Here is a 27,270-nt window from a genome sequence, read left to right on the forward strand (position 1 = left end):
CTGAAGAAGATTAAAAAGCTCTCTCTTTGCTACTAGAGATTACTGCTCTATTTTATCTTCAGTCTTCCCTTACTATGATTTGAACTTCAAAAATAATGGGAGCATTGCAAATCTCTTTCATCACTTTGGCAACTCTGTCCATGTACATCTCAATAAGCTCCAAAATCAGGACTTTCCTTGGTGATGTGTAGCCTACAACCCCTAAGAGACAGCTAGCTTATGGATTTAACTCAAAAGACTACTGATTGCCTTTGCCTCCTCTAAGCACGTCAGTGAGCTCTATGGCCTTTTGAGCAAAGTGTCTCACACTAGCCAAAACTTAATCTTTGGCAAGGATGGCTCAATCTTTGCTTTCTTTCCTATCAGTGTCTGGCTTCTATTTTCTGCAGAGGACAATCTTCCAAGTCTTTGAGAGAAGCCTGATTTCCAATGAACAGAATCCTTTAAACAAGACAAATTTTTAATAAAATCAAAAGCAAAAGCGATAGCATTTATTCTTCAAGGCAGTTAAGGAAAGACTGGGCACGTCACGGAGTGAGTGCACAGTCTCTAACCAGCTATCACCTCGTATGCGCAAAAGTTGCCAGATCTCACAGATTCCTTGCTTACAACCTTTGATTGTTTTTAACTGGTTACCAGCTAGTGCTTGGAAAATAACCTATTGTTAAGACCGAAGGTTTACTCCGCATATGAGCAAATGACAAATTTTTAATTCATGTCTGTTCCTTCACACACATCATCAAAATCATCCCCTGCTCTGGATTAGGAATCATAAGGTCTGAACCCTCTTCCCTGGCTTTTAAGTATATGCAGTTCTCTGCCATACTTAAAGCAGCCACTTGACAGTCAGAATGCTTGCTAGAGTTTACTTATGTGAAATTGCTCATAAATACCTTATGTTTATATGACGGGTAATTTAATCACTTAATTCCAGTTTGGATGGAACCGTGCCATTCATCTTCTTCTTCATGACTTCATCTTTCAAAATTTGGTACACAAACAGACATGCATATCCTGAGGTAAAAGGTTTTACACCTCATGCTTTGTGAATATACTTTACTGGGTGTTTCTTCCATTACACACCCATTAATTATGGAAGCACCAATGACTTCAAGGGTGTTTGCTGGCTCCATCAGCCTTAGGGAAACTGAACTTCCCAAAGCTACAACTACCTTCCTCTTTAAGAACTCATCTGTGATTCACATATGATCATTGGTACTGTAATAATATTTAATATTTGGTACGAAAGTGCATTTTTATATAGAATCACTTACCATAATTTCCAGTGCCTTCCCCCTTCCCTTCATTCTTCAGATTAACAAGTGCACACATGAATTAATAATGACAGTTTGCAGCAAGATGGAGTCTTCTGGCACATGCACAGAGGAGTTTCATTTCTCAATATCAATGAGTTTATACAGAAATGATTTATTGTAAAAGCATTGTATTTCATAAAAGCATTTTCCATATTCACAGTTCTATGTACTCACTGGATTATGCCAAAATAAAAAAAGGAGAGAGAGAGAAATGATGAGTCATTCAATCACACAGAACACATCAAATTCTTTACAAAGTAAAACAAGTTATTCTCTTTTCAATCCCCATGACAATTCTTCATTTCAGTTTCTCTTATCTATAGTCCTTTATATATGTCACTTTATACACTCCTATATAAAATAACCAGTTTCCAAAATATAATGTGCTGCAAAATGCAGAAGGAGAAGCTATAATGTAAGACTAATAACAGAAAAGTTGCATTATAAACTTACCTCTGGTTTTTAGCCAACATAGTGTTGACGATTTCAAGGAACTGCATGATACGTTCATCTAGATGTAAATCCTCTAATCCCTTGAATAGATAGGTATATCTGAAATGAAATGTAAAACAATCAACTAAAATGCCCAAAATCATGCAACTAAACTTCATAAAAAAGGTTTTAATTCAAATACTAAGTTGTATCCTTTTCAAGCATTAAAACTTGGTATATAATAAATTTTAAATTATGGCATCAAAAAAAAGAAGCATGAAATGAGGGCCAAAAATCACATTATTAAACTTCCAGCCACTAAATGTCATATCCTTTTCCAGCATTAAAACAGGAAGAAATGAAACTTTAAATATTAACCGGCTTCTCCTTACTTCAGGAGTTATAATTCACCACTATCCCTGGTTTTGCTTAAAATTACCTTTTTCTATTTGTAAACAGTATTCAATTACAGTGAATTTTTACTGGGGTAAAGACTGAGGCCTTTTAAAACACTTTATACTGTACCAATTTTCTGGGGAATATTTTGTTACTTAGCACCTTCTCTATATAAACATATATGCTTGTCAATTACAATTTTTCCAATTATAGGTAAATGTAGCTTTCATATTTAATATGATATTGTTATGATACAATAAAGTTTGTTCATACTTACCTGGCAGATATATATATAGCTGTATTCTCCGAAGTCCAACAGAATTTCAAAACTCCCGGCACACGCAGTGGTCGGCCAGGTGGTAGTACCCATTCCCGCCGCTGGGAGGCGGGCGTAAGGAACCATTCCCATTTTCTGTCAGATTTTTCTAGTGCCACTGTCTCCTGAGGGGAGGTGGGTGGGCACTTTGATTATATATATCTGCCAGGTAAGTATGAACAAACTTTATTGTATCATAATATCATTTTGTTCATGAATCTTACCTGCCAGATATATATATAGCTGAATCCCACCTTTGGAGGAAGGGGGAGACAGATTCGATTTTGGGAAACAATTTCATATATATGATTGATATTTTGGTTCCTTAACTATTAGCATAGCTGACTTCGTGAGTACCGTCACCCAAGTCTGCTTCTGCTTTACTAGAGACTCCAGCTAGGTAGTGACCTGTGAAGCTGTTGAGTTCTAGAGGATCTGTCAAGCGCGTGACCACAATGCCAACTAGATCCTATATTATAGACCTCCAATTTCGGTACTGCATTCCTAGAGGTGCCAGCAAGGACGTGACCTGTGTAGCTGGTGCGCTCTAATGAACTGTCACGGGGAGCGTGACCACAATGTGACAGATCATATAGGTGTTGTTTAGACACCGAATGCTGTTAATGCTTCACTGGAGGTGCCAGCAAGGACGTGACCTATGTAGCTGGTGCGCTCCAGATGATTTGTCAACGGGGGCGTGGACCACACTGTGACAAAAACATTTTACCCTATTATGAGGGCGAAGCAAAAAACAATTACCACCTGACCTAGCCTATCTGGTTAAACTTCGTATAACCAAGGCTAATGGAGGGAAGTCCGCCTAAGGCGGCCTACCCAAGACCACAAAAAACTAAACACCTACATAAACATAAATAAAAACAAAACAAAAATAAAAAGAAATAAAATTAAAAAGTCCAAACTAACATATTATTTTCTAAATGATAGGAAGAGTGCTACCTCTCTCCGTCCCCCAATATAGTGTCTGCTGCGACATATGGGCCCAAAGAGTAGCAGTTCTCGTATGTAATCCTCACCTCCCGAAGGTAGTGAGAGGCAAACACTGAATTACTACGCCAAAATGTGGCATTCAAGATGTCATTGAGTGCCATGTTCTTTTGGAAGGCTACCGACGTAGAAATAGCCCTCAGTCCATGCGCATTCACCTTCAAAACTTTCATATCACTGTCTTGACAGGATGAATGCACTTCCTTGATGGTGCCCCTCAAGAAAAGCCAAAGCATTCTTTGACATTGGTAACCTTGGCTTCCTGACCGAACACCACAAGTTATCAGAAGGACCTCTTATAAACCTTGGTTCCTATCTTTTCAGACGGAGGGTTGACTTCCTAGCTATGCTTAGGAGTCTGCTTCGTCTCAAGAGCCTCAGCGAGATGTGACCTATGGGTAAGAGTTCTTGTGGGTCTGCCGATGGGGTCTTTATCCACTTACTCGGCAGAGCCCAACTGGCATTTGTAAATGGGTGCTAATCCACTCATATGACCATATACCTATGCTATTAGCATAATTAAGGAGCACAACACTGATCCCGATCACCTGATCCTAACACGAGGGTTAGCGCTTAATTTGAAAAGAGTTATCCCCAAACTCCTTTCAAAAACCCCAATAAAAATCACTAAGTTAACTAAAAATTAACTCACTAGTTAAGGATCAGTGTCGGCTCCCTATCCCAGCAATGTATCCGCAGACACGAATAACCAAGAGAAAAGGATCTCTTGTAGGTTAAATTGACATCCTTCGTGTAATGGGAGGTCAACACAGAATTGCATCTCCCGTAGTGACAGCTCATATGTCCTTTATGACATATTGTTATGGAACCAAGAAGAATTCATAAAAGCTCGCACTTCATGCATAGGTTCGAATGGACTGGACATGAGGAACTTCAGAACTACATCCAAGTTCCAAGACGGCAACTTGGGTTGTTGAACCTTCATCGTTTCGAAAGATCTCAAGAGATCGTGAAGGTCTCTGTTGTCCGCCAAGTCCAGGCCTCTGTGCCTAAAGACAACTAAAAGCACACTCTTATAACCCTTGATTGTAGAGACTGCAAGTTTTAGATCCCTTCTCAGAAAAGGAAGTCAGCAATCTGGCTCACAGAGGTCGTGGTGGAGGGAAAATGTTCGTCTTCTTGCACCAACTCCTGAAGACTGTCCACTTCGATTGGTACACTGCGTTGGAAAACGCTCTTCTTGCACTGGCGATAGCTTTCGCCATTGACGTATAAAAGCCTCTCGCTCTGGCCAACTTTTTGGATAGTCTGAATGCAGTCAGACTCAGAGCGAAGAGGCTTCTGTGGTACCTCTCGAAGTGGGGCTGTCTGAGTAGATCTGTCCTTACTGGAAGCGTCCTCGGGAAGTCTACTACGAAGGCCATGACCTCTGTGAACCACTCTCTCAGCAGGCCGAACGGGGCGAACAAAGTCATTCTCGTCCCTTCCGACACCGCAAACTTTCTCATGACTTCCCCTAAGATCTTGAACGGGGAAAGGCGTACAGGTCCATCCCCGTCCAGTCCCAGAAAAGTTGTCTATCGTCACTGCAGCTGGGTCAAGTACTGGGGACAGTACAGTGGAAGCCTCTTCGTTCTGGATGTCGCAAAGATATCCACGAGCGGACGTCACCCCATAACCCCCACAGCTCTTGGCATACCTCCTGATGCAGAGTCTACTCGGTTGGCAGAAGTTGTTGACCTCGTCTGCTGAGGAGATCTGCCCAGATGTTCTCTACTCCTGCTACAAACTTCGTAAGGATCATGACGTCCAGTTGCCCTTGCCCACAGCAAGATCTCCTTTGCCAGAGCAAAAAAAGGGACTGAGACTGTGTTCCTCCTTACTTCTTCAAGTACGCCAGAGCTGTGGTGTTGTCTGAGTTGACTTGGACTATTCGATGAGAGACTTTTTCTTGGAAAAACTGGAGAGCTAAAAAGATGGCTGCCATTTCCTTTAGGTTTATGTTGCCAGGACACCTGTCCCCCTCTCCATGCCTGCCACTCTTCTTTCCCCCTAATGATGCTCCCCATCCCGTGGTGGACGCGTCGGAGAACAACACTAGGTCGGGGCTCTGAAGCTTGAGAGAGACGCCCTCCGACAGCTACACTGGATCTAGCCAACATTTCAAGTGATGTTTTACCTCTCCTGAAATTTCCAAGATCATGTGTAGATTCTTGTTTTCTTTCCAATTGCACTTGAGAAAAAACTGTAACGGTCTGAGGTGCAGTCTCCCCAAGGAAACAAACTTCTCCAGCGAGGAAATGGTCTCCAGTTAGACTCATCCATTCCCTCACCGAGCACGAATCTTTCCTTAGGAAGGCTGACACTTTGTCTAAGCCTTGCTGCTGACATCCCTGGGACGGAAAAGCTCGAAAAGCCACTGAATTCATCTGAATCCCCAGATACACAATGGATTGGGTTGGGATCAGATGTGACTTTTCGAAATTTACCAGTAGTCCCAGGCACTTCACCAACGATTAAGTTGTTTGAAAATCCTTCAGACACCGCGTTTGAGTGGAGGCATGAATGAGCCAGTTGTCCTTCGAAGATAACAATTGCGAAGGAGGAGACTGAGGGGCCGCAGGCTGAAACTATTCTTCAAAAGAGGCTCGAAGCCATCGAACCAAGACCTCTTCTTCCTCTCAACTGACACACGTTCGGGAAGATGGTAACCGTGCTCAATAGACAACCTCTGGAGAGCTGCATGAAATCTAGAGAGCAAGGCAACTGGCGAAAGAGCGGAACGAGGAGAAGGAGAAGGGACTGCCTGGACTCTTGATTGGCAGCCTATCATCCTTCCTCTTGCGAGTGTGGCTTGCTTTCTCACTGCAATCAACGAAACAAGTTGTTGTTGCAAAGACACAATCATCCTTTTCGATGGACAACATTCCTTCTCAGGCAAAAGGCTGATCCTTTGCGAAGACGATGGGCGAGGGGAAGCCCTCAACCTTCTCACATGGACCGCCAAGGATATATCTTTGGAGCGACCGAAGCGCTCAAAAGCATACTCATCGGAAGACGTCCTCTCCGGTGAAGATCGCAACACAGCAGAAAAGAGAGAGGACGTGAAGCGTCCCCCTCCCTGAGACCATACATCATACATCTTAGCTCTCTTTTACTGCATAAAAGTCTTCCAATTGCCCAGGAGACGACCGCAAAGCAGAAGGAGCTAACGGACGAGAAGAGTCCCCCTCCGAGGAAACCAAAGACGACGGTCCGCCTGGCGGCATATAGCGTCTTCGTTCTCCTCAGAGGGAGCGAGACCCTCCGAGAGTTCCAACTCCTGCGCGGGGAGGACGTCTCTGAAGACAAAAGTAATCTTTCAAGATTCGAATTCTATGAGATTATGAGCCATGACATCACCTTTAGACGAATCTTGACTATGAGAGATGTTCAGAATCATTTCTAGATCATCTATGCTATTCCAGTTTTTCTGCAGGAAAAAACTGAGGAGGTGTGTGAATTTCAGTCTATTCAGGGAAAACAAACTTCTCCAGCGAGGAAATGGTCCCCTGCAATTCATTCATTCCCTCACCGAGCATGTTTTTCCTTCCCTAATAAGGCTGCGTTTCCCGTTTCACTTAAACAGGGAGTAATCTGAAGACACTGTAGAAGATTGTTCATTGTTTCTTCCTAAAAGTCTCCTTCCTGAGATCCATTACTATTCTCTGATTCTCGGCGAATGTCTGAAGAAGCATTACGTTGTGCGTCCAGCCAAGCGTCCAGCCGAGCATCCTGCCGAGCGTCACGTCCGTGCTGTCGTATTTGGCAGCGGAACGGATGTCCCCCTCATAATCGAGCAAGGGACTTCTCGGCGAGCTAATTGACTGCATCTCTTGCACATCATTCTTGTTTCGAGGGAAATCATGTGTGCTATGCCGCTGTAGACTCGGACAGAATTCTGTTACCATGCGGTAAACAGAACCGAAAAAAGAGGTCTATACATATATATATATATATATATTAATATATATAATATATATATCTATATATATGATATGATATATATATATATATATATATTTGTATATATATATACACACACACACATACACATACACACACATACATCATCACATACCATACTACATACACACATACTACATACACATATATATATTTATTTATTTATTTATTTTTTTTTTTTATGAAAAAATTCTCGCAAAGTGAAGATGTTCAGTCATGTATGCTAGAATTCCCCTCAACCTGAGGCTAAGGCCGTGATTGTAGGGTAGAAATACGGTTAGTCCGTCAATCCCGCAGGAGAGAGAGAGACGTAACCTACCGCGCATGGCAGACAATCAGATGGAACTGAGCACTGGCATTACGCATTAGTGACAGCAGACTCAGAGAACATTCGTCGTTCTCGCACTGCTCTGCCTGAGTTGCCACCTACACCATTCTACGAATGAATAGGTTTACTATCATTATAGAGCAGAAACCAAAATCCATCAAACTGGTATATTTAAGCGAAACTGAATTTGCTAAATATAAAAGGCTAACTTGGTATTGTCATAACAATACCTTAAATGTTTAAAAATAGGGAAACCGGCAACCCCTGAATAGTTGCAGGGAGAACCGATTAAATTTAATAAGAATAATCGTACTCTCGGTTGTCCTCCGTAGGAGTACTATGGTATGAGTATATAACTTGAACCATACAACCGCTTGATAGTAATATGACGTAAGGGCAAAAATAATATTACTATGATACAACAACGCTTGTTCACCTTTACCCGGCAGATATATATATATATGTAATAAATACATTATTTCATATTACAGTATCTGTAAATAAAAACCCATGACCTGAGGTCATGGCATTAGGAGGGTCCTACGTGACCAATGCAGATCTAGATTACGTTATGCAGTAGCCTGGTTTAGCTCTGTACATTGTCAACATTTTACAGTAATGATAACTTTGCACAACAACTTCCATGGGAAGCGGTTGACCTGTTAACCTATGCCGGAAACTTGTAACTTCTGAGCCGGCGGACTACGTATGTTTTTATATGAATCGCTGAGATAGCTAATGTTCCGCTATCGACGTGATGCTTTAGAATGGCAGTTCCGTGCCAGCATTCAAACATATCGGTCTCCCGACCGATCTGCATCTCTTAGTATGGAGTTACAGAATAAAGTTGTTATATCTGTTCAACTTATCTGTTTGAATCCTCTCCTTTAGTTAAGAAGAACCACTCTACTAAGATATCACAAGGAGATGGAAGGAACCAGAAATACTTACGAATGACAGTCGTAAGGAGAAACAAAAAAAAGTCTTTCGCAAAAGCAAAGAGACTTAGACTGGTGGCAGCTAAAGACGAAGAATAAAATTAACAAGACCCATATCAGCCGACCGAAGATCTACAAGAACCAACTTCCGCCTTCGAAATCAAAACTAAACAGAGGAAACGGGATCTTCAATCAACGCAACATTTTATGAAGACGAAGATATGTCCTTCATCGAGAAGAATACAAGCATCAACAACGACGTTTGAGTGACTGTTGTCACTTATCTTCGAGAATCAACACCGGACGAGAGCAGCATCGAACATCAACAGAAAGAAGAAAACACACAAAGGAAACATCGCGCGAGATCAAGCAAGGACGCAAAGAGTAGAGCAAGAGGAAGTACGTAATGCAAGGACGGAGGCTGTGACGTCATCAATCTTGGACTTCTTCATGCATCGTGCGCCTGAGAGAAGACCGTGACGTCATCACGACTTCCGACGTGAGACGACAGGAACTGAGACGTCATCCCATGTCAACAATCCTTCACCATATAATCTGGAGCTAAGTACCATTTTATCTATTCAGGTTCTTTCCTCAGTGAAGTGTTGTTTCATCAGGAGTCGAATCGTCCAGTATTTTTTTCTCGGGGGTGAGTTGTTCGCCATCTTAATCTTCCTTCATTACAGAATCAATCTTCAACTACGAGTTCTCGTCCTCGCCCGCAGATTATTTTTTTTCTCTTCTCATTGTTGCTAATCGTTTCTTGCAGGAATTCTCCGTATAATATTTTATCAAATTATCTGTATTTTTGTATCTTTGGGGGATTTTCCTATTATTATAACACATTTATACAGTACATTGCATATGCGTTTACGTAGTGGTCGAGTGTACTCTTATAGATATTTTGATAGGATCGCAAGGAATAGAAGTGATAAGAAAAAAGTAAAAGTGGAAATGGCAACTACTCCGGCTGGCAACCCCAATGTGGTGACTCTCGTGAGCGCGAGGTCAGCAATTGTCCCTTTTCAAGGTCGGGTCAATGGGTTTCCTGCCTCAAAATGTTGAGGCATGGATCTCATCGTAGACGCTCATTTAAATGCAAAAAGCATCACAGACCCAGCAGTACAATTACAGGAGGCCAAAAGCTTCATAGACTTTGCTAAAGGAAGACGCGTGCTTATCTAAGGGGTGTTTCTTTCCAAGAGGCGCTTACATGGGACGAGTTCAAAATCAGATTACGTGCCGTGTATGGGGGTGAAGAGGCTTTAGATGTAGTATTGGCATTGAGAAATATCCTTAACCAAGCCTCCATGACTCAGCTTAATGTTGTCGAGAGGGCGGCGCTAATTGCCGACCGGCTAAATGAATATCAAGTTAGTTTAAGTAACTCCGGGTGGGTTACGAGTGCCAAAATCAACGTGAAAGATTTTATCCGTTTGATTTACCTTACGAGTATCACTGCAATGTTGCCTGAAGCGTTAGTGCGGTGTTTTGACAAAAATTGCAGCCCAACAGTACGGAATTAGATGTGTATAAACAAATCAAAAAACACATGTCTAAATGTACCGACCTAGATCCTTCGCTCATTCAAGTTTTTGCAAAAAAATGAGAAACAAGCCACAACAAGTAAACGTGGTACCTTCAAATAATAATCAAGTTGCAGGGATGGTTTGTTATAACTGTAAACGACCAGGTCACATGATTTCAGACTGTCGGACGCGTTTTTGTTCAATACATAATAGTTCCACTCATTCATATAATCGTTGCTACTCAAGGAATCAACAGCAGAATGCTACAAACACGCAACCAGTTGCCGGTGCAAATAAAAAGAAGGGTCCTCAGTACTATAAAAAGAAACAACCAAACGGAAATTCTGCACAACAGCAGAAACAAACAAATCGTGCTTCAGGTACCTCTGTTCCTGGGCCGTCTAGCCAGAACTTGCAAGGGCAAGCGAATTTTCAAGGTGTGATAAACAAAACAAATACCACGTAGTTCACTCCAAGGGGGAGAGGGCGATGTTGGGTCATCAATATCAACATCTTTTGTATCAAATAATCAGTTTAATCATTTATCATATCATTGTGAGGCAATTGATTTTCCTATGAAACACACGGCCGAATCCAAAAAAATCTGTGCAGGTTCCCGTAGATTTGCAACAAATTCATGCAATTATTAGTCAAAACGAGTTGCGACCAACCTTACATGCAGTAAATTTGGACCATAAGTCATTCACTTTCTTTGATTCTGGTAGTCCATGTAATATCATGGATTTAAGGACTCATCATTTACTCTTTTCAAATTTCCCTATAGAGAAGTCCGGATAAGGCTCTCAGGCATAGGGAATAATGAATTAAATGTGGTAGGAGTAACTCATGTACAGTACAAGGTCGGTAAGCGCACGTTTGCCGATACCTTTATCGTTGTACAAAACATTAATATGTATCCCGCAGTAATTATCGGATACCCGTCTATGGGCACTCAAAATATTATCTTAGCACCTGCAAACACGGCGTGTATATCAAAGGGCAATTCTATAAGTCTTCTAATACCCTAAAATCAGTTTTAGATAATAAAGAGACAGACAGAGTTGTCACTTACATTAAAGAACCAATCACCTGTCTCATGAACCAAGAAATAATACATGCAACCCAACAGAAACTCTCGCTCGCCCGTAATATCAGCTTGCACGCAAACTCTCGAGCCTAACGTAACTTCGAACACATTAGTGCGTGTAAAGAGAACCTTGCCAGGATCTGAAACGTTAATCCTTTCCGAAACTCTGAAAACACACGGATTATCCGTCACACAAGCCATTTATACAGTCGGCTCACAACAACAATGTCACATCGAAGTCTGTAATCATTTGAATACCACTTTAGTAATCCACAAAAATCAACATATCTTGGATGCAGAAGTTTATAAACATCACATTCTTACCGTAGCTGAGATAAATCACGCTCAATCAGTTGCGGATGAATCCCTGTTGCAATCTATAAAGAACAAATTCAATAAGGACATTCAAGAAGAAGAAATTCAGCAGAAATTTTTGAATCTTTTAACTAAATATCATGATGTTTTTTCCACTACGGATGGAACCTTAGGAAAAAACGGATGTCATCGAGCAGCAAATAAGCTCAAGGGGACAAACAGAAAGTAATCTATGTTACCTTCTTAAATACCGACTTCCTATGAAATTTCAGAATGAGATAACAGAGGAAGTAGGTAAAATGCTAAAGGAAGGAGTCATTAGGAAATCAAACAGCCCTTATAATTTTCCGTTAATAGTAGTTACCGAAAAAAAAGATCGAACTTGGCGGAATTGATGCGTCGATTTTCGTCGTTTAAATGAAGAAACAATCCCTGACAGATTCCCAGTACCATGTACTGATGATATCCTATCTCTACTAGGCCAGAACAAATATTTTACCAGCTTAGACCTACTAAAGGGATTTCATCAGATTCCGTTGGAACAAGAGAGTATCCCATACACTGCCTTCAGCACAGCCAGGGGACATTATGAATTTTTGCGTATGCCTTTTGGTTTACGTTGTGCTCCCATAACTTTTACTCGTATGATAAACATTGTGTTTGGAGACTTGTTAGGAGATATCCTACATGCCTACATGGACGACCTATAATCTTTTCCAATACATTAGAAGAACATTACGTAAATTAGAGTTAGTGGTACAAAGACTAAGGCAGCATAATTTAAGGGTAAAGATAAGTAAGTGTGAATTTTTTAAAACAGAACTAGTCTATTTAGGTTTCACGGTTTCTAGTGAAGGTCTTAAAGTAGTCCATGATAAGGTATCGGCTATCCGTAACTTTCCGATACCTACTAACGTCAAGGGAATACAGCAATTTTTAGGATGTAGCGGATACTACAGGAGGTTTATTAGAAACTACTCCATAATAGCCGCCTCTCCCCTAAACCGATCTTATAAAAAAGGGCGTAGATTTCATATGGTCTGAAATTCATCAACAGGCGTTCGATAAATTGAAAGATGAACTGTGTAGTTCTCCTATCTTGAAATTTCCTGACTTCGGTAAGGAATTTTTCATAGCAACAGATGCCTCAGACCTAGGAGTAGGTGGGGTATTGCTTCAACAATAAGATAAACAGTTTTTTCCCTATAGCTTTTATTCACGTAAACGAGACCTTCGAAAGTAAATATGCAGAATAGACAAGGAAGGGCTCGCTATTGTTATTCACTCGTGCATTTTAAAATTCATAATATACGGTTATCCCGTCAAGGTTCTCACTGATCATAAGCCCCTAACCGACTTCTTTAAAGGCTTTAGTCACAGCCCTAAGCGAACTCGGTGGCACATGATCATCCAGGACTTTGGCGCGAGGATCGGGTATTTACCTGGGAAAGCAAATATCATTGCTGACGCATTATCACGCAACCCCTCTTCATCTTGTACCGAGCCATTAGCTGAATTAATAGATATCTCAATCTCCACGCCCATTGTTAAAACTATATCTGAACAGGAAGATCTGGGCTGGAGTGCTGAACTATTACAGACAGAACAAAGAAAAGATCCGCAAATAGAAAAAATCATCATTGCGTTAAACGGAAATCCGAAGGAAAAGGAATACATAAAGTATAAGCAGCAGAATTATATAATCAAGGATAATATCCTGTGTAGATCCGTGACGAGGAAAACCCGCAACACACCACAGTTGAATAACAACCAGGTGGTGGTACCTATCTCACTCATACCCACTGTCTTAAAAATGGTTGCATGAAAATCCACTGCATGGGCACCCGGGTTATTCCTTAATGTCACAGAAAGCCAAATCCTTATTTTATTGGCATACGATGCTTACAGATATAAAAAAGCACATAGCAAATTGTCGCACTTGTCAAGAATACAAAGGGCACACGAAGACACCTGTCAGCCTAGGGGCTTCACCCCGTGCCAAATCAACCCTTTGAAAGAGTACATTTAGATTTATTAACAGGATTTTACGAGTCAGACAGAGGAAATAAGCACCTCCTAGTAATCATAGATGCTTTGACTCGATATACAGAACTTATAGCGCTTAAAACAAAAATCACGGTCGAGTGCGCTAGAAAGTTTTACGAGTGCTACATTTGTAAACATGGAATTCCACACACCATTATATCAGACTCGGGCGGGGAGTTCAATAATCATTTCCTTAACTCCTTGTGCGAATTCCTTTGTATAAAGAAAATCAATACCATGATCTATCACCCAGAGTCTAATGGGCTAGTGGAAAGGGCAACTCGTAAGGTTTTAAACATTTTAAGGGTCACCTTAGGGGGGCAGACCCCAACTGGGACATTGCCATACCTGCGGTACTAAGCACACTAATCATCGTATCATGTGTCTATTAAAATGACACCGCACGAGGCACTGTACGGTATCCCGGCTAGAACACCTTTCCACATACTAACGCCTACAACTAATTTATCAAATCCTCTAAAGGATGTTATGGATGCAAGCATAAGTCGATATAATACACTTCGTAAGAATCTAGAAGAAGCACAAATAATAATGAAAAAAATCATGATAAAATAGCTAAGCCAACTAGAACATATGCCGTGGGCGATCAGGTATACATACAAGTATACGTACGTAAAGGTTTAAATTATAAACTGACACCTAAGTTTGAAGGCCCGTTTAACATTTTAGAAAATTTAACGGCTAATAGATTTAGGGTTCAAAATGTATCCAAACCCACTGATGTGAGAATAGTTCCATTGGCACATATCAGAATCTAAGAAAGGTAGATGGAGTGAGGGAAAAAATGGTTGTATTTATGAAACTTGTATAATAATTTATATATATATCTATTAATCATATTTGTATGTAAACCTATTCTTTTACGCGAGTTATTACATATGTTTTACTCATTGCAGGTTTCAAAAATGAATCTGTTATTGTTAGGAGTGATATTGTGTATTCAGACATCTTTGTTGTATGGAAAGGAGCGCTGGACGAAAGAAATAGAATTTAATCATGGCTCGATTATCGAGAGAACAGACGATGTATTCATCGTGTCAAGTAATATAGTCATAGAAGTAGATATGCACGCTATATTTTTGCCTGAAGATGACGTCCTTAACTTAAAGAATGACCTGATGAGGTTTGCTATTTCGCTTAAGGAAATGCATGAACGTAATTTTCATGCTAACTCAGAGATTTCGCTAGCTCAAACCCTAAGCGTCGCGGAAATGTTGTCTTATGACATACAAAATAAAACCGCCAAGGCAGAGGAACTTGCTCGTGACCTGCTGATGTGGTCTGTGCGGCACAATACTCTCGAACGCCGCAACCGCTTATTCTGGCTGGACTAAACATCTTAGGATCTGTTGCGAATCTAGACTTAGGAATTTCAAATCGCCTTAAGATAAATAATCAAAATAAAAGAATTGAGTTTTTGCAACACAAACCGAATTAGCTTTGTCCGAACTTCGCAGGTCAGGTTATCTTCAATCAATCAAATAATGAGTATCGTAAACGAACATTCAAATAATATCGATCAGGTCATGGAAGTTCAACATTTGCTGGCTACATTAGCTTACTATAGTTCGAAAATAGATCATATCCGTGTGAAAATATCACATTTTATTGAGAAATCAAAAGATTATGTAGAAGCTATTACGTTAGCGACAAAGGGTGTGTTATCTCACACTCATGCCTATTAAAGATCTGACGTTAACTTTGGAAAACGGACGGGAGAAACTAGGTTATATTCCTTTATTAGACGCCCATAAAGTAGAGTTCTATTATAGCCTAATATCAGTCAGCGTTGAAAATTATAGAATTATGATCACAATACCTTTTGATTCTTCCGATGCTTGGCAATCATACAAAATAGCACCGTTTCCTACTTTCATGACGAATAACTCAAGTCCAGTAATAATCCAATTTGACGGGGCATGTACTGATTTCTTCTGATAGAAATCATTTTACAGTCATAAAGACTTAGATAAACTCACTCACTGTTCAGAAGCCATGAATAATAAAATTTGTACAGCTGACTCTTTTGAATTCTATCCTATGTCAACGGATTCATGTGAGTTAGGCATAGTACTAAACGGCTCTCTCTCTCATACAAGCGAAGGTTGTCTGGGAAACTTTATCCCTTTTACAGTAATAAATTCAATTACAGGATGAATAATGGTTCCTGGATCCGTTACGATAAAGCCGGATTCAACGTAGTATGTCCGGATGGGACCACCGCCCATTCCCCTATCTTTGTAGCAGCTGATGGTTGTACGGGGACATCTACAAACTACACCGTCAGAGGGGTCAACACGATAATACGTGAGAAGGCGTATTTTGCGAACTATACTTGGGCGTCTACAATCATCCCATTCACTACCTCTCCCATACAACGCGCGGGTGGCTCATCGTTTGACGCAACTGGCTGAGATGAACCACGCGTCACCGACTTATGCAGGTGGAGAAAATCTTCGTTACTACATTCTGCTGGCCGTGTTCAGCGTGACGGCCATATTGGTTATCGCCGTCAACAAAATCTTTGCTGGGCGTAGGCTGAGGCGTAAACAGAAGGATCTCCAAGGAAACGTATTGTCCCGTCTAGATGACGTACCCGTTAAACTCAAGTCGTTTGAGTTTAGGGCCCCCTGAAACTGGCCACTTCATTTTGTGCCTATGGGAAATTGTCTGGAATTGTGTTGTGTGTGAAAGCGGTCTGTATGCTGGCAATATGTAGGACAAGAAAGACTCACGCCTTTGCAATTTGAACAGTTAAAGTATCTCCCGGGCACCTAATAAAATATTATAGCCCAATATTATACATTAATATACTCCTAAAGGTATTTTTCGGGCACCTAATAAAATATACCAGCCCTATATATTGCATCTGTGCACAATTACACAGTTATACTATTATACCATTGTACAATTATATTTATCTATTACAAAGAGTGACAAGTACTCTTTAACAATTATCCATGATCATGCTATAATCTATGTAGTAACCACTATTCTTAATCAGGTTACCTATTATCATATTAATCATGTATACATGTTAATCTTTTGATTTTTACTTTTATTATTTTTGGGTACCTAATCATTATTATTACCGAACATGGATCTAGATTTTCCATGCATTTATCTTTGTTTATGAATATGTCAAAAAGGGTATGTAACAGAACCTTTTTATGCATTTAATCACTTATTATGTTTATACCTAAACATATGTTACGAGCACGCTCCTAAGAAACAATGTTTAAAGTAACTTTTGTTATTCAAGGCTTGAATAGGTAGCAGTCCGAGCCTAATGTAATAAATACATTATTTCATATTACAGTATCTGTAAATAAAAAACCCATGACCTGAGGTCATGGCATTAGGAGGGTCCTACGTGACCAATGCAGATCTAGATTACGTTATGCGCTGTCTGCAGTAGCCTGGTTTAGCTCTGTACATTGTCAACATTTTACAGTAATGATAACTTTGCACAACAACTTCCATGGGAAGCGGTTGACCTGTTAACCTACGCCGGAAACTTGTAACTTCCGAGCCGGCGGACTACGTATGTTTTTATATGAATAGCTGAGATAGCTAATGTTCCGCTATCGACGTGATGCTTTAGAATGGCAGTTCCGTGCCAGCATTCAAACATATCGGTCTCCCGACCGATCTGCATCTCTTAGTATGGAGTTACAGAATAAAGTTGTTATATCTGTTCAACTTATCTGTTTGAATCCTCTCCTTTAGTTAAGAAGAACCACTCTACTAAGATATCACAAGGAGATGGAAGGAACCAGAAATACTTACGAATGACAGTCGTAAGGAGAAACAAAAAAAAAGTCTTTCGCAAAAGCGAAGAGACTTAGATATACATATATCTGACTGGTAAGTTTTATGAACAAACGTAGAGTATTTTAGACACTTGGACAGCTACCTCCCTACTACATTCTGCCTCGCCGAGGTAGGGAGAGCCATCACGCGGTAGTGTTTTGTCAATGAGAAATTATACGCTTACGCGATAGAATGAACACTCATGGCATTATCACTATACTTCACTACACTACTAAAACTTTCCAATGCAAACATGATTCCAGGCTAAGCAAAGATTTAAGAATCACAGATAGGGTATCACCCTCCAAAGACACTATTGTAGGGCCCGAAGGCATCACAGGTCTTTGGAGGGATAAATTCTACTGGACGGGTAACTTGTGTTACACGCCTGGAGGAAGACCTCCTTACACTATCACGTTCTAGTTTACGTTCCTATGATTCATAAGCCTTCCACGCAGAATCAGACATATTTTCACACTCGTTGCAGCGGTCATCAAACATACAAACATGTTTCCTACAATTCGTGCACACTGTATGAGGGTCTACCGAAGTTTTCGGTAGCCTAACATGACAATTTGTCCAAAATTGCATTTTTCCTAACTATACAAACCTGAGGTCCTTTTACAATAGGAAGGTACTAGCGGCAGCTGGATAGGTCGTAAGCTTTCGAACAAGGGGTTCGGTAGTTAACTGCTTGTCCGATAAGCGCGCGCGCGCGCGACTGGGAGGTGTGTGTAAAACAAATCACTTTTGCTTTTGGCCCAAGCAAAAACTGCAGAGTGAGGGGTGGCATGAGGTGGGACTATGTGTAAAAGGACCTCAGGTTTGTATAGTTAGGAAAAATGCAATTTTGGACAAATTGTCATTTGTTCCGACACGGCATACAAACCTTCGGTCCTTTTACAATACGGAAGACTCACTTCTTGGTGGGAGGAATCTGAGTCTTTTGTGAACGACTGGTGTTCGCCCAACCTTGGAAGTCTCCCTGGTCGTAAGAGCGAGGGAGGGATCCAAGCCATCTGTCCGATTGATCGGGGTGTGCACCGCAGGATCAATGGTCAGACCTCTGGACCGAGTACTAAGAGAGAGGCAAGCGTATCTCTTCGTACCAGCAATGTAAGAACTTGTTCCTGTACAGGAGCAAATATAAAGTCATGGGTTTGACTCTTGTAGGCATCCACTTCCCCCCCCTTCCCCCCCCGTAGGAGGAAGTGGTGGATATTCTGCTCCTATCCCTAGTGAAAGGGATAGGATGGGGCTCTGTCATATAGCTCACCTGCATCTCGTCCTCATCCAGCGTAGTGACGACCGTGGCCCTCTGCCCACAGGTAGAGGAGGAGGAAAAGAATGGGGAAGAGGAGCCAGTCACTCACTCACTCACACATCCATCCACACAGTCACACCAGGCACTCGATGCTGTTTCAGCCTGCGAGGGTCTGGGTTAGCTACACAACTTGTTGAGCAGCCACCACGGGTCCCAAGGAAAAGGTATCCAAGGACCTGTGGGCAATATCCCGAAGGTAGAAGGACGTAAAGGTTAGTCTGGTTAGACCAGACCCCTGCCTTCAGGACCTGCGCCACGGAGAAGTTCTTACGAAACGCCAACGAGGGGCCAATACTTCTGACTTCGTGAGCTCTCGGACGGGACGTACGGATGTCGTCACTACCATCAGCCTCATACGCCCTCCTGATGACCTCACGCAGCCAGAATGAAAGAGTGTTCTTGGATACTTCTTTCTTGGTTACCCCGGTGCTAACGAAGAGGCGTCGACACTCAGGCCTGAGGTGTACCAGTTTTCTTCAGATAGCGCCGTAGCGCCCTCACAGGACAAAGCAGCATCTCATCCGCATCATTATCGGTGAAGTCCATTAGGGAGGGAATCGTGAAGGACTCGAACCTGTCGTCAGGGACCGACGGTTTCTGAGTCTTCGCAACGAAGTTCGGGACGAAATCGAGCGTCACAGATCCCCATCCCCTGGAGTGTCGTACATCATAGGAAAGACCATGAAGTTCCCCTACTCTCTTCGCCGATGCCAGGGCCAGCAAGAAGAGGGTCTTGAGGGTCAGATCCCTGTCTGACGACTCTCGGAGTGGCTCGAACGGCGTTCGAGTCAAACTCCTAAGGACGAGAGTCACATCCCCGCAGGGGGCCTGAGTTCCCTGGGTGGGCAAGACCTTTCGAAGCTCCTCATAAGCAAGGAGATCTCGAACGAGTTCGAGATGTCCAATCCCCGTCAGTTTTCAGGACGAGAGCCAGGGCTGGCTCTGTATTCCTTTGACTGTGGGGACTGAGAGGAGCTTCTCTCGGCGAACGAAACACGAGGAAATCCGCTACCTGCTGAAGAGTGGCTCTGAGAGGAGATAGACCCCGTCTACGACACCAACCACAGAAGACGGCCCACTTCCCCTGGTACACAGCTGCAGAGGACTGACGGACATTTCCAGCCATCTCTGTTGCTGCGCTACGAGAAAAGCCTCTCGTTCGCAAGAGATGGTGGATAACAGCCAGCCGTGGAAGTCGTAGGGACTGGACTGCTCGGTGGTACTGCTCGACGTGTGGCTGGGCGAGAAGGTTGTGCCAAGGGGGCATCTCTCTCGGTTCTCCTGCGAGAAGAGCCAGCAGGTCCGGATACCAAATGGCCTGTGGCCATTTGGGAGCCACCAGGATCATCCTGAGATTCGGGGTGACCAGTGCTCGACTGATCACCTTGCGAATCAGGCTGAACGGGGGACAAAGGCATAGACGAAGAGGTTGTCCCACGGGTGTTGGAGAGCGTCCTCTGCAGCTGCCCATGGGTCCGGCACGGCTGAGAAGAAACCTGAAGTTTTCTGTTGTGCCGGGTGGCGAACAGATCCACGACTGGTCGCCCCCACAGGTCGAAGAGCCCTTTCCGCAAACGTCCTGGCTGTAGAGACCACTCGGTCCCTATCACCTGACCCGACGGCTGAGCGTGTCTGCTACTACATTCCTCTTCCCTGGAATGTAGCGTGCCGACAGCTCTATTGAGTGTGCCTCGGCCCCACTCGTGCACCTGCCGAGTCAACTGGCGTTACAACGGGAGAGACACTAGGCCCCCCTGTTTGTTGACGTAGGCCACTACCGTGTGTTGTCGCACATCAACACCACTGAGTGTCCCATCAAGCGGTCCTGGAACTCTTGGAGAGCGAGAAACGCTGCCTTGAGTTCCAGTACATTGATGTGAAGGTGCTTGTCGTTCTCGTCCCACAGTCCTGAAGTCAGCAACTCCTCCAGGTGTGCGCCCCATCCCTCGGTCGATGCGTCTGAGAACAGCTGCATGTCCGGGGGGGGAGTGCGCGAGGCACTCCTCTTAAGAGGTTCCTGTTGTCCAGCCCAGGCTAGGTCCTGCCTCACCTCCGGTGGGTCAGTGACACTGGAAAGCTTGGGGGATCCGTCGCCTGTGACCAACTCTCCTTTAGTCTCCACTGAAGAGACCGCAGGTGAAGACGCCCGTGAGGGACTAACTTCTCGAGTGACGACAGGTGTCCGATCACGACTTGCCATCGCTGAGCTACCTGTTCCTGCCGAGACAGGAACTGGTTGGCTGCCTCCCTGAATCTGCTGATCCGCGAGTCTGCGGGGAAGACTCGCCTGCTACCGTGTCGATCAGCATACCCAAGTACTTCATCCTCTGCTTGGGCTTGAGATCGGACTTTTCGAAGTTCACAACGATCCCCAGATCGCGACAGAACTCGAGCAGTCGATCCCTGTCCTGTAGCAACTGCGAGCGGGGAGCTCGCCAGGACTAACCAATCGTCGAGATACCTCATCAGACGTATCCCGTGCGAATGGGCCCAAGCAGACACCGAGTGAACACTCGCGTGAACACCTGTGGGGCGGTTGAGAGACCGAAGCAAAGTGCCCTGAATTGGTACACCGTCCCGTCGAGGATGAAGCGGAGGTACTTTCTGGAGGACTGATGAATTGGGTATTTGGAAATACGCATCCTTCAAGTCCATGAAGCATGAAATCGTTCTCCCTGATGGAGTCGAGCACGAACGTGCCGTCTCCATCGTGAACCGGGTCTGGCGAACAAACCGGTTCAGAGGAGAGAGATCTATCACCGGGCGCCAGCCTCCCGTAGACTTTTCCACCAGGAAGAGTCGACTGTAAAAGCCCGGTGACTGATCCGTGACGATTTCTACAGCTCTCTTGCTCAGCATGGTCTTGATCTCCTGTCTCAATGCCTACGTCCTTCGATGACCCTGGAACGTACGACTGCTGTTGGACCGGGTTGGAGGTGAGGGGTGGCCGAGATTCGAAGGGTAATAGATATCCCTCCCGAAGGACATCATACAATCCATTTTGGTCTCCGCGCGGTGCGCTGCCAAGTTGCCCAATGGCTGGCCAGGCACCCCCCCACTTCCGGCAGCAGGTGAGGGGGAACGCCGTCCCTAGCGTTTCCCCCTTTCTTCGACTTCTTCCCAGAGCCACCTCGGAGAAGGAGGGCTGGGAGGAGGGCTGGTTACGGCTCCCCTTTGTAGAAGTCGAAGAAGACAGAGTCTTCCCGGGGCTTCGACGCGACTACCGTCTTAGACCACCGAGGAAAAAAAGCGCTAGCCGAGCTCTTTGGCTTGGCCGCAGTCCGAGGCTGCCCAGAAGCCTTCGAGACTGCCTGGTGAACCAGACGGTCACTGTCGTCAGTGCGCCGTCTGTCCACCGCAGCGTCCACCATCTCTCCTGGGAAGAGAGACGTGGAACTCCGTAAAGGTCCGTTGCGGAGTCCAATGCCGCTTCAACGCCCAGCCGCCCTGGAAACTCGAGTAAGGACAGCGTCCCTACGTCGGAGAACCAGGTTGGCCCACAGGTTCACCGTCTGGTGGGCAAGAAGGAGATGGCTCTTCCCCCAGACTGGCAAAGTCTCCTAAAGGCCGAGTCATCTTCGGAGAAATTCCCCCGGAGTTGGCTGCGACCTTAGATACTGTGAGGGACCACAGATCTAACCAGGAGACGGCCTGGAAAGCTACCATGGCAGTAGATTCCAGGCCGAGTGCCTCTTGCTGCGAGAACCATAGGTTCTCGGACAGGAGCTGCTGCAGAGACACACCCGGAGTCAGGCCTTGGATAACCTCCGGGTTCACGTACCGTTTGGGCGGCATCGGGTCCTCAGATGGCACGTAAAAACGCCGCTGTCGCAGCAGAGGGAGGTGGAAGCAGCTTGCTCGACCTGCCAGACTTGAGAGAACCGTCTTGTCCGGAGACAAGAGATTCTACCTGGTCCAGCACTGAGTCGGCAAGCTCGGAACGCGGCAAACCCACCGTCGGTCTGGGTTCCCTCTTCGGGCCCCAGAACGACTCGAGCCGGGACGTGGGCTCGGATGGTGGGAGCGGCGATCCTTCCGCGAGGTCGTTGTGCTAACGAATCAGCGCAATTACCTCGGCAAAGTTCCTCTGGATCTCAGGAGTGACTGCATCCTGCGGAGTAGGACCATCCAGTCCCTTGAACAGGAGCATCTCCCGAGACCCTCCCCCCTCGAGTGGGGGGGAACAGCGACAGACCCCTCTCGGGTCCCTCCAGCCACTTGTGCATACGACCTGGCCGGTCCGAGAACCGTGCCTGGTACGTAGGACGTCGTGGTGGGATCCTGAGGGGCGCACCCCTCACGATCACTCCTCAATACCTCGCCCCTCCCGGTGTAACCCGAGGAGGTTGAAGGTATGGGAGAGGCAGACCTAACGCTCCCTCCTCGCTCGCTGGTAGAACCAGTGGGCTTGGAAGACTGCAGGCGATCGTCAACCCGCGGTGGCGATCGAGCTGCAGGCCTAGTCGAGCCGTCTCGCTGTGGAGAACGGCTGGACTGAGAACAGCGCCCCGGTCTCGTGTGTCAGAAGAAGCTGGTGCTGGTCGCCGTACCCGATCGCTCTCTATGAGAGTGACGGTCAGGCGACCGGCGAGCTCCACTGTCACGGTGAGACCGGTGCGTATCCTCACGGCGCGTCACGTCGCTGGTACCAGCCGTGGCTGGTGCCGGCGAACGGGGGGACCTCTTCCCAGCCTCAAGGCCCAGTGTGTCCCGGTCGTGGACCGTCACGTCCGCCTCCCGGGTAGCCAGCTGCTCGCCGCGAGAGCGAGAGCTGGTCTGGTGAGAGTCGCGTGAGAGGCTGTCACAGTCTTCCGCTCCGTGCCGTGAACCTGACGCTGAGCTGGCTCAGAGGTCTGGTTCCTAGCTGCACGGTCGCTGGTAGGCGACCGTACACTCGGTACCTCTCGCGAACGAGAGGCCGAGACGGACCCTGCTGCCGTGGTCGAACCACTAACAGCAGGTGAGGAAGTGCCGGTGTTAGCCGGCACTCCTCTGGTCCCCGTAGTCTTCTTCCTTGCGGAAGAAGAGACGGGTCCTGCCCCCGAAGGAGCAGGGTGACCAGCGGAAGAACCCCCCGTCTCACCGGAGCGAGACGGGCCCTTAGAAGCTCCCGAAGGAGACTTCTTAGGGGGGGGGGAGGCGACCTTCTTCTTAGGCGGGGAGCCCTTTAGAAGAAGAGGGGAAGAGGCGGCAGACGACGACGACGACGAAGAAGACGATGGGGAACAAGACGAACGACGGACGAAGAAGACGATGAAGACGACGACGACACCTTCCTCCTCTTCTTCTTCTTCTTCGTCAACCTCCTCAGGACCGATGTCAGATCTGTCATCCAGGGCGGAGCCGGGGCTGCTGTTGCCGAAGCAACAGGGCCCGGACGCACCTGTCCGAACAGATCGGCATCGGGAGCAGCGGCGCCACGAACAGGAACAACGTCAGCAGGTGCAGGCATCACAGGAACAGCAGTGGAGACGGCAGGAGCAGGTACAGGAACGGCAGCAGTGGTCGGCAACATCACGTCCGTGGACAGCGGCTGGGCAGGTACGGCAGGCTGTACAGGCGGTCCAGGTGGACGGACCAGCGGCACAGACATCCTAGGTACTGGTGGGAGGTCCAGGGACGAGCTCTTCGGGCACACGAAGTCCGGTCGCGGCAGCACGGCAAACCCAGGCGGCGGCATCACACTCCCCCGTGGTACGGCGACTGGCCCCTGCACCGATGTTGTTGGTGTGACAGAGACCGCGTGCGGGGTGTACACCAGGTGAGGAGGTGAAGCATAGCCAGGCGTTGAAAGGGTCGTGGTGGTGGTCGTTACCGTAGCATGCGTGACCGCCACAGAGCCAGCGAGATGGTAGAGCAGCCCCTGGACACTCGGCACGCCCTGCAGACCCAACGATGCCCACACCTGTCCGAGGTCGTCCTTCGCGGCAACCGCACCTGAGGAAGCAAAGGTCGGGTGATTAGCAGGATCCTCTACCCGCTCGCGCGATGAGGACGAGCGGATAGAGGACCCAGAGTACAACTCGACATCGGGGTATCTAGCGCCCTCCTCCACACTCGACAGGTCGGGTGAGGAGAAGGACCTAGAAACCCCCCCCGAAGGGGAAGGCGCCAAACGTGGGAGCTGAGCGGGCGGCAGGAAAGAAGACGAAGTGTCCGTAACCAAAGGAGTCGCGGGAGAGCTTTCCGACGACTCCTTTGCAGGCCTTCGCTTCTTCCTACCTTCGTACAAGCCCCACTGCGCCTCCGACCAATTACAACACACTTCACAGGGCTCGGCTCGGGTGCATTCGCGTCCCCGACACCGAGCGCACAAAATATGTGGATCAATTTCAGGGAACGAGCGGAACTTACCGCATTTACGCCCTTCGGTACCCGGGCACAATCTCCGGGGGGTAGCGAGGCGTGGAGATTCCATGATTGATCAATAATTCACAATGGATGAAAAAAGAGGAAATGATTGTACTTACAATTATGATTCATACACAAACACAACCAAATACTCAATGAAAGCAAACGACGAGAAGCGGGCAGAGAGCGTCGAACACACACGTCCACTCGCTGTGAGGCCGAAAGCAAAAGTGATTTGTTTACCTCCCAGTCGCGCGCGCGCGCCTGTCGGACAAGCAGTTAACTACCGAACCCCTTGTTCGAAAGCTTACGACCTATCCAGCTGCCGCTAGTACCTTCCTATTGTAAAAGGACCGAAGGTTTGTATGCCGTGTCGGAACAACTTGCATTCTTCCACACAACATACTCTGGCCTAGTCGAACTAGATCCAGACATCGTAAGTTTAAGGAAAAATCAAGCCAAAATAAAAACAATCCACAATTAGCGTATGCCTAACCACCGATCCAAATCAAATAACCAAAAATCAATCGGGATACTCAAGTGACCAAAAGAGTTCCAAAATCCAATGACGGAGGTGCAGAAAACACTTGTTGTCTGCACCCGCGACAGAAAATATCTGACAGAAAATGGAAAGAGGTTCTTTTGGATTCCTTACGGACCTGCCTCCAGCACGGGAATCGGGTATAACAACCTACCTGACCAACTGCGTGGCTTGTACGAATCCCTGGTTCGCTTGATGCCGGGAATTTTGAAATTCTGTCGGACTTCGGAGAATACAGCTATATATATATCTGGCAGGTAAGATTCATGAACAAATTACTATTTCACTTAAAGATAATGCCAATTTTTTCATGAATATTGAAGGTAAATCCAGGAGTGAATTTCTTAAAGGATAGTGCTAATAATTAGAGGGTAAATCCAGTCATACAAATTTTGATCATTAACTGCAGTTGTAATTTTCCAATATAAAGCCAAAATATTAAAAATGTGATATTTATATTGAATATTTTAGCTGAAATTTTTTTTATTTTGAGCACAGAGGCTATACCCTTGGATAAAACTTCAACATCAGCAAATCACCAATTCACTGCTGGCAGAATGCTGCATGTTCAACTAACCATGATAAGTATATATCATATATCATATCTTTTCCCTCAAGTTGCGCATTTTTCTGAATAATTGGCAGAACTTAAATTCTGCCCAGTCTGGGGTATGTATAATTATACAGTATATAGACTGAACCATAAGGTTAGTAAATATAACATTTCTTAATTCTTTTCTTTCTGTTTCACCCACATTACACATACTGTATACATGTTTAATGACTAAAAGCTCGTTCTTACATAGTCAAACAAGAATTGTTTAAAACTTTATGCATGAGGGTCAAGTGGGCTCACAAAATCAATAATAATTTTACATTATTTTTTATATACTACAAATGAAAATTGGATAATAAGTATACGAGATATCCATTTAAAGAGGTTTATAAATACTGTAATTGCAAATGGCTTTAACAAACATACTTATCAAGAAGTAGTTTAATTTGAGTTACATTTCTACAATCCTGAATTCCAAATGGATGTGAACTTGGCTGAATGGACTAGGATGAGGAGCAAGTACTCAAGTCTGATGTAATGTGAACATAAGTGAAAGGAAAGAAACTCCTGAACATTTCCCTATGAGGAAAATCTCTTACCAAACTTTTATAAACAATGTCAATAAGTTTTCAAAGCCTTAGTGATAAGAATGGGCTAATCAGGTAAAATAATTCACAGGTTAAAGAGCATTTAGACACACAACTGAAAACTACCTATACTCACTTTTTTCCATCTGAGCCTTGAAAACTTAGTTTCTTGGGTTTGGTTTTTGTTGGCAATATTGAAATACTTCCATCCACAGATGCTATTGTGACAACCTGAAGAGAATCAAAGGTATCTTTCAATTACTGTACTAGGATATGAAAGTTTGAAAATTAAAGCATGGAACATAAGTAAAAATTATCACTATACATGTACATCCTTAGGTTTTTTTTATAATATCCTTAACAATAAGTACACTAAAGGATGGATTACTTGAAGTAAAAAAGA

General features: G+C 44.8%; 1 protein-coding gene and 1 long non-coding RNA gene across 2 annotated transcripts in view; one reads left to right on the forward strand and one right to left on the reverse strand.

The window, feature by feature from the left end:
• The window catches only part of LOC135222698 (uncharacterized), a 28,900-nt gene extending 2,588 nt beyond the window's left edge, over positions 1–26,312 (forward strand). Inside the window, exon 3 of the long non-coding RNA XR_010316311.1 lies at positions 26,223–26,312. This is a non-coding gene — a long non-coding RNA (uncharacterized LOC135222698). The remainder of the gene's footprint in view (positions 1–26,222) is intronic.
• Positions 1–27,270, reverse strand: part of LOC135222695 (serine/threonine-protein kinase SMG1-like) — a gene marked incomplete at its 5' end in the record, with an annotated part of 271,434 nt that overhangs the window by 182,401 nt on the left and 61,763 nt on the right. The window contains 2 exon segments of the mRNA XM_064260879.1: positions 1,770–1,868; positions 27,004–27,098. Of these exon segments, the coding sequence (XP_064116949.1) occupies positions 1,770–1,868; positions 27,004–27,098 (194 nt within the window).

Source organism: Macrobrachium nipponense, chromosome 8 (genome assembly GCF_015104395.2).
Source record: "Macrobrachium nipponense isolate FS-2020 chromosome 8, ASM1510439v2, whole genome shotgun sequence".
NCBI lineage: Eukaryota > Metazoa > Arthropoda > Malacostraca > Decapoda > Palaemonidae > Macrobrachium > Macrobrachium nipponense.